The 7,879-nt window shown below is 45.4% G+C and overlaps 1 protein-coding gene across 1 annotated transcript; it reads left to right on the top strand.

Moving 5' to 3' along the window:
- Positions 1–156: 156 nt before the first annotated feature.
- Positions 157–7,520, top strand: RETREG3 (reticulophagy regulator family member 3). The gene is made up of 9 exons (XM_010724716.2): positions 157–213; positions 308–506; positions 1,071–1,101; positions 2,255–2,381; positions 3,082–3,166; positions 3,594–3,731; positions 4,230–4,309; positions 4,844–4,976; positions 5,606–7,520. The coding sequence occupies exons 1-9, from the start codon at positions 157–159 to the stop codon at positions 6,037–6,039; spliced, it is 1,284 nt and encodes a 427-aa protein (XP_010723018.1). The 3' UTR covers positions 6,040–7,520.
- Positions 7,521–7,879: the final 359 nt, after the last annotated feature.

Raw genomic sequence — 7,879 nt, 5'->3', positions numbered from 1 at the left:
CGCGGGCCGGCGAGTTCGGGTTGGTTCCTCAGCGCGCGGGGGGCAGCCTGGAAGCGCTGCCGCCTACTTGAGCTTTATCCCTCTCGGCGCATTTCCCACCTAATCCTAAAGCGTAAAACTGCTCAGCAAAAACAGAACTGTTGCGTGAACGGTGGGATGGGCGGCAGGGGACGTGCAGGCAGTGAATTCCAGCTGCTGAGCGAGCACAGCTCTGTGGGGCAGTCTGCAGTGCTGTGAGATAAGCTGCTCGCCGAGGGCGGGCTGGCTGCTGGCTGATAAACAGCCGCTTGCTTTTCTCTGTCTGTAGCTATCGGTGAGTTCTGCAGTGGGTTTGTGGAACCCTTTTCACTTATGTCACAGATCTTGCCGGTCACTTATTTGTTCATTTCTTCACCGTAGGTTCTTTGCTCTGACTTCTCTTCGATTGGTGTTCCTGGTTGCGTTTACTCTTATAGTAGTAGTTTGTTTGGATCAGTGGAAGAACAAAATCTGGCCTGAAGTCGGAGGTAAATTGCAATATTTAAGTTATTATCAGAAAATTAAGCGCTAATTTCAGATCTAGAGTTACAGAGCATGCAGCATTTGGAGTTCAGCAGGCAGAATCCAGGACTTTTCTTGTTATTTATGAGCCTAGAAGCATGCACAAGAGTATTGAGGCCATGTTTTTCCTGGAGTCACTCTGAAAATCCTGAGCCACACAAATAACAGGAGTTTCTCACATTTGTGGTGCTAGCGTTTGCCTCATAATCTTCTGAGTTCTCCTTTGTGTTTTACTTGGTAGAAACTTGTGATCTCTTAATGCATAATGAAGAAGTTTCCTTGATTATAGCATTTGTTTGTAGGATGTCATAGGAGGCTCAAGGAGGCAACGAGGAAGCTCTCTTGCAGTCTTGTACTGTAACATGTACGTGTTTAAAATGTGTTATAGAGTGATTCATCTGTTTCGTAACAGTTAATGTCTTTTTTCAGATGTCTCCCAGCTCCTTAAAGCTTTACTTAAGTCCCCAAAGCTAAGCATTCTTATGGCAAATTCCTTGCAACTAACATAGTGTCTGTTCTTAATATTTTAGTGACAAGACCTGACGAATTAGACAATGAGAGGTAGGAAACTAATTGAATTCTCTGCTATTTGGTACTTTGCTGTGATGCTGTGTAATAATTAGCTGCATGTGCTTGTAATGTTGGCTTCTTTAAGGGGGGGCATGAAAAGAGAGAAGGAAACTGCTTAGTGGAGGGAGAATGGAGCCCTGGATTCCGTCATTCTGCTGTGACAGGTTTTTGACTTGCCCGAACCATTAATCTTTGCCTTTACATTGGCATACAATAATGCTTGCTTGAGCACTGTAAAACCTCTGCTGCTCTATCCCCTTCCACCCCTGAGGTAGAGGTGCTGTCTTAAAAACAGTTCCTTTTGTATGGGTCTCCAGTAGCAGGAAAACAGCTTGCTGTTTTACTATTTTTTATAAATAAATATATCTTCTGAGCCTGGATATGGAATGTTTAAAGAGGCATGCTCCAGGAGTTGTTAGTGCATAGTTATGGTCTGACTGCAGTATTAGTAGTGGGTTACGAAACATTGGGGTGTTTTCTTACTAATAGCACCTTCCTATCTCTGGGCACACCTTTCTGCCTGCTTATGCTGCTGAGCCACACTGGATGCTCAACGCCTGTTGCCACATGACTTCCTTGTTGGGTTGTTTGTTTGTTTGTTTTGGCTTGTTTGTTTTTTGTATTTGCAAGAGGCCCAAATACAAAAGGAATCGCTGTTCTTAAGTTTCAAGTACTTGTGTCTAGCAGTTAAGAAACACTAGTAGAACTTACCAAAGATAATGCCTCTGAAGTAATCAGACTCATTAAGTAAGGCATAGGGCTGCTTGGAAACCTCGTGTTGAATTCTTGGCAGTTGCGTTTGACCAAATAGATGTAGAGGAAGCAAATGGGTCAACTTGATTTGCTTCTGCACTGCCCTTTCCCTCCAATAGCATGAAAACTCCAGTCTAAGACAGTAGACTGAATGATTCAAATTGCTGCTCCTTATCTGCTCTGGGGGAACTGAGATGCCTGCAGAAATGGGGTGTAGAAGTGCTGCTTTTGGCAAGGTGGTGTTTTGAAAGGCAGTCTGACCTGCATCTCTAGAGCTTGGCAGCGAGAGGTAGAAGAGAAGGTAGTGCTGAGACAAGTGTTCACAGCAAGTGACTTTTACAGTGAAGTCAGTGCAGTCATATTTGTTTCTGAATTTTTACCTTTACTGCAGCTGGGGATATGTCCACCCTCGGCTGCTCGGAGTGCCAGAACTATGTCACCATTTGGCTGAAGGATGGGTGTCTTGGACCAACTTCTTAAGTAATCTCTTTGTTTTCAAGAGGCAAAGCCCTGGCAAGGTGAGAATTTATAGACTTCAGTAAATTAGATAGATGATGTCCATTCTGCTGACTGCTGGCATCCCTTTGTGATGGTATTCAGCACTGACTGAGTGTGTTCCAAGCATGGGAGACTACTACAGAAAGTTTCCCAGAAAGACATGACTATTAAGTGTTGGAGAGAGATAGAAAGCACAGGCAGAATAAGCAGGTTCAGGAGGAAGGAGGAGAAAACAAGTATTAACAAGTATTGGCATGTTGATTGTAGTAGTGAAGTGGAAGTATAGTCCCACCTTCTGTAGGTTTATAGATTTTCAGGTGTCTGTCAAATATATCTCCCTCACTGGATTTTAACAGTTTGAGAAAGGTGTGTCAAGATTTGTTTGTTTTGAGACTTATGCAGAGAGGAACCTGCAACTGTGCTTGTACTCTTCCCCTTGAAAAACTTCTATCTTCTTCAACCTCTTCTTTGCTTTTAGCATATCTGTTTTGGAAGCTCCTTATATTCTGAAGCAAGAGATTTTTGTATGCTGCCTACTGCTTTGAAACAGATGCTTCCTGTATCTGATCCAATACTAGAATGGGGTGGCTGAATGCTAGGAAGGCTTTGCTGTAGTTAAGAGTTAGAACTTTACATAGAATTCTGCAGAGAGCAAGGTGGTCAAGAAGTGAGTAATTCCATCGCTTAACCTTGGAAACTCACTGTTTCCCATGTCTTCAGTTTTGCCTTCTAGTATGTGGAGTCTTTACTTTCCTGGCTGTTCTGGGCCGGTATATCCCTGGACTCCTGCTCTCATACTTGCTGTGTAAGTAGAAGAACCCTGTGCCAAATACAGACCTTAAAATGAAAAGGGATAGAGATATACAGGACCTGAATGTCTGAGGGATAGTGCTTTCTGCTCCCGAGGAAAACCTGTGTGAGTGGCTTTAAATTTAAAATAATACATTCTGCCTAGAATATGTTGATTCTTGACCAGGGCTCTAAGGTCTCTGGTTCAGACAGAACATATTTGAGTGCTTGTTAACTACAGATCTGAGCACTGAAGAGTTGGTCTCTCTGTTTTCTCAAACTAGCAGAGGTGATTGCACCCATTCTAACTGCCTTCTGCAGTGTTACCTTCAGTGCTCAGATCTTGTATTCTGTATGCATGTGATACTGAGTCACAAATTGGGTAAGATATTTGCCAAGTAATGTCCTGTACAATTTCTAATCGACGTTCCTTCTTCTCTCAGTGCTCTTCGTCCTGCTGTGGCCCCTTGCTGTGTACCACAGGCTGGGGCACCGCCTGTACATGAAGCTGGAGCCAGCTCTGCAGCGGCTGGATTTCAGTGTTCGAGGCTACATGATCTCCAAGCAGCGGGAAAAGCAACGTAAGTTACCATAGCCTGTTTCTAACCCTTCAGATACTGGTGTTTGATACCTGACACAACATGCAACTAAAGCCCCTGCTCTTGGAGTGAGAGGGATAGTGCTGCATGTCTCGAAAGGCAGCCATTCCAGTGCCTTTGGCAAATACTTACAGCGGCTTTGGCAGGGAAGCAAGGCAGCTCTGCCTCCACAGGAATGTGCCAGGTAGTGAGCGCTAGGGGTAAGCTGTTCACAGTGCTGGACTGCCTTTTCTCAGCTGCCGGAACTGTTTGTTCTGCACTGCAGTACTAATAGTCCTTCCTCTTTTTTCAGTGTAAGGTTGCTGCAAAACATACTCATCTCAGCAAAGTATCTGCAGCAGACCAAGTCAGAAATGATCATATTACTGTGTTGACAAACAAAGTATGCTGTGTTATGTCCCAGTCTGCCAATCCTGTTTTCTGCACAAAACAGACCTCTGTCCTAACAGCAGTGATAAGCTTTGCCTCTGTTTCTGGCAGTACGTCGCCGATCCATGAATCAGGAGGGTACGGATGATGGGACTGACAGTGAAGAGGAGCTTGCTGCTTTCTGTCCCAAGGTAACGAAGTGTCTGTGAAACAGAAAAGCTCAGCCAACAAGAACAAACTGTCTGCATTGTGTAGTCATGCAGTGCACAGCCCTGTATCCAGTACGTTGCAGCTGCCTTGTGATGGAAAATCAGATGAAGATATTCTTCTTTTAGAGAAGTCTTCATTATTCTGTCTTGTTCAAGTATATTACACCTTGTACTGGTAAAGTCTGAAATGTCTTCTCCTCCAAACCTCTGCCTCCAATCTTGTTCCTCTAGACGTGCAGGGATCAGGTAGAACTTTCAGGTGCTCAGCTGCAAGCTTCAGCTTAATGTTACTTCCAAGCTGGCTGTTGAGGATAATGGACACTAGAGATGAACAGTTCTGTTTGTACCAACTACAGTCTCTTAGGCTAGACAGTAAAGCATGAAATGAGCCACAGATACCAGTGTCCCTTGAGGACTGGGCTTAACTGGCAGCCAGTGGATTGCGTGTTTTATCTTGAGGCACAGGAATGAGATTTCCAGTATTTGATGTTTTCTATTGTATCTTCTGTTTCAAAGCTGGATGACTCTGTGGTTGCCAAGGAACTAACCATCTCTGACTCAGAACATTCAGATGCTGAGGTATCATACACTGAAAATGGGATGTTTAACCTTTCAAGGGGTCAGACTCCACTGACAGAGGGATCAGAAGGTGAGTGAAAATGGTCAGCTTCTCAAATATAAGAAATACTGAGCAGGAATCAGTGTGATGGGTTGCAGGGAAGATACACATTCCCTTCTATCCTTGAGATCTGGCTGCTTGATCTCTGTCTTGCTGGCCAGGATGAGATGAAACGGCCTGTTTTTTGTTTTGTTTTTTTTTCTTTCAGTACTGCTTCCTTTGTCATTTGTGTGGTATTTTAGTAGAGGAATGAGGGTTGTTCTTCAAAGGCAGATCCAGCTCTGCCAGTCTTTGCAGAGATCTGTTGCAGCACAGCCTTTGTCCCTCTGGTCATGTCATTATACTATAGATGTAGCCAGCTCTTCCATTCTAAGACCTTTCTGCACCCTCTGCTTATCTGTTGAATGAGCGAGAGGATGGTTTCCCCTGACAAGTGTCTTGTTCAGCATCTGCATTCCTTGAGAGTGAGCTGGGAGGTAAGCAAGCATCCAGAATCACTATGTGAGGGAAAGATCAAGGCAAGTTTGATCTTCTGTGAAATGAAAGGAGACAGTCTGTCTTGGTGAGATAGTGGCCCAGCTTTTGCATGCTGTGCTGCCCTTGCCTGCAGGGTGTTTGGCATGTGCTGTGTATTTAAAGTGTTCATTCTTCTCTTCTAGACCTGGATGGTCACAGTGATCCAGAAGAATCTTTTGCTAGGGATCTCCCTGACTTCCCTTCCATAAATCCAGAAGCAACTGGCCTAGATGATGAAGATGACACCAGCATTGGAATCCCAAGTCTGGCTTACCGCCCACAAGTAACAGAAGATGTGCATCTCCCTTATTACCAGGAAGAAGCTGGTGTACTGCCATCTGTACAGAATCTTACCAACAACATAGCTGGGTTTGTCACCAGAGGGATGATACAACTTGCACTGTCAGGAGCCACTCAGCCAGGCTCCTCACGCAGTGACAATCCCCACAGAGATGCAAAGACTTATCTTAGGACAGCCAGCTTGGACTTGGACACAGATGCGGAAGGGGATGACTTTGAACTTCTGGATCAGTCTGAGCTGAACCAGTTGGATCCTGCTGGCTCACGGGGCCAATAAGCAATCACATCATTTCCCTTCTGGTTTTCTGTTGTGCATCGTGGAGGGGAATTCTGGAAGGAAAAAGCATTGCACAGTTACCTAGATTGTCTCTTATGTGAGTATGAGTGATAACACAACCAGTCCTGGCTGAGAAGTCAACTGACCTGTGACTCTGTAGCTTCGCTTGGATTTTTAAAATAAACTATGTTGGTAACTCAGAGGGAAAAGGCATTGATGTGATTGATCCACAATCACTCATGCGTTGCTCTGCCAGGATGCTGCTTGCTCCAAATTTCCTCACCTACAGCAATTAGTTTGGTGTCTGCAGCTCTAGAGACCACTAATCAGACTGACTTAGCATCACTGAGAACAATCTTGAAGCCAATCTTCTTGGGGCTGTTACGTGATAAGGTGAATGGAATTGGTTTCCCTTCAGACTTTATGTCTAGGACTTAATGCTGTTCTGTCTTTAAGACAATCATTCCTTGTTCCTAAAACATGCACAGAAATCCAATTCTTCTCTCCCAGCAATATTCAGCTGTGGGTAGAAACAAACACCTTTCTCCTGTTGTGAATGTGATGGTGTACAGCCACAAATGTTTGTGACTTATCGGCCACTCATCTCCAGTTCAAGCTTTCTAGTGAGTTCAAGCTATTTTGTAAGAAACTTAATGGCAATAAGACATCTACTGTGAAGACTAGAATCCTGCAAAGAACATCTACATGTGGCAGCTGTACTTGTGTTGCTTTCTTAAAATAATGGACTAACAGTTTGCTAAAAACTTCCTGTGTTATTCCAGAACACGTTCAGCATGGACAGTAGCAATATGTTTCCCTTGACACTGCCTCCGAGAGAACTACTAGGGAGAGATTTTCTGGGGGATGGAAGAAGCAGACTTGGCCTGCTTGGCCAGTTTTGTTCTGGGCTTCCAGGACATTCTGCTGTTTCACAGCTTTGTATAGTTGAGAGCCTACCAGCAGGAGTTGAATGGAGGACAGCAGCTGAAGTCACAAGTGACTGAAGAACTACTTGTGGTCACTTAAACAAACCAGCAACCCATAGGGGAGAGGCATTCTTGAAGCTGGAGTGCCCAAGCCTTCCAGCCCTTTCTGAGTCACTGAGCTTTCCCATTGCTTTTTCTAAGCCATAGAAATGGATACAGGTCACTTACCTCTTCAGGGAAACTCCCATCTATGTGCTTTTTTTTTTTTTTGGTCTGAATCTGCTTAGCTGAAGGTGTTGGCCATACAGTGCGCGGACTGTCTTGATTTAAGGAAGCAGGTGATTGTTTCAGCTATGACTGAGGTGGAGGCTTTATTTTGTACTGCATAAATCTGCATTTGGGCCTTGCAAGAACAAGCTGTCATCTGATAAAATGTCAGCCTACTTTGGAATCTGAAGTAAAGAGCCTGTCACAACCCCCTAGCAGAGCTGAGTGATACAGAACATGCGCTCAGCACTCACTTGTGGAATTAAAGTTTCTTGTTTCATTTTCGGATTCTTTCATTTTGTGGTAATTCAGTTCTCGCTCCCTCTGTCCCCCCGGCGGAGGGCTGTCCCATCTCAGCCTCTCCTCTGCTTCTTTTTCTTTGCCCCAGAGGCTCTTACGGGAACCGAGCCGGGGTGTGGGGAGGTGACGCTGTGCAAAAATGGCGGCGTTGGGGAAACGTTCCGGGAGCAGCGGATGCGCCCCTGGTAGAGCGCGGGCCCGGGGCGCTCGGTTCGAGCTCAGAGGGCCGCGCAACCCACGACGCGCGAAACGGGACCATCTGCGGGCGGGCCGGGACAGGAAGCCCCGCTCCTCAGCCGTGCGTCGCGCCGGAAGTGCGTCACACCGCCTGAGCGGGGCGCGGGAAG

Source organism: Meleagris gallopavo, chromosome 29 (genome assembly GCF_000146605.3).
Source record: "Meleagris gallopavo isolate NT-WF06-2002-E0010 breed Aviagen turkey brand Nicholas breeding stock chromosome 29, Turkey_5.1, whole genome shotgun sequence".
Classification (NCBI taxonomy): Eukaryota; Metazoa; Chordata; class Aves; order Galliformes; family Phasianidae; genus Meleagris; species Meleagris gallopavo.
The sequence above is the reverse complement of the archived record's forward strand: the minus strand, read 5'-3'. Positions and strand labels throughout refer to the sequence as shown.

Excerpts from the sequence above, each read along its gene's own strand:
- RETREG3 (XM_010724716.2), top strand. The coding sequence starts at position 157 with ATGGGCGGCAGGGGACGTGCAGGCAGTGAATTCCAGCTGCTGAGCGAG. Across the intron at positions 1,102-2,254 it reads GACGAATTAGACAATGAGAG|CTGGGGATATGTCCACCCTC; the intron begins GTAGGAAACTAA and ends CCTTTACTGCAG. Across the intron at positions 2,382-3,081 it reads AGAGGCAAAGCCCTGGCAAG|TTTTGCCTTCTAGTATGTGG; the intron begins GTGAGAATTTAT and ends CCATGTCTTCAG.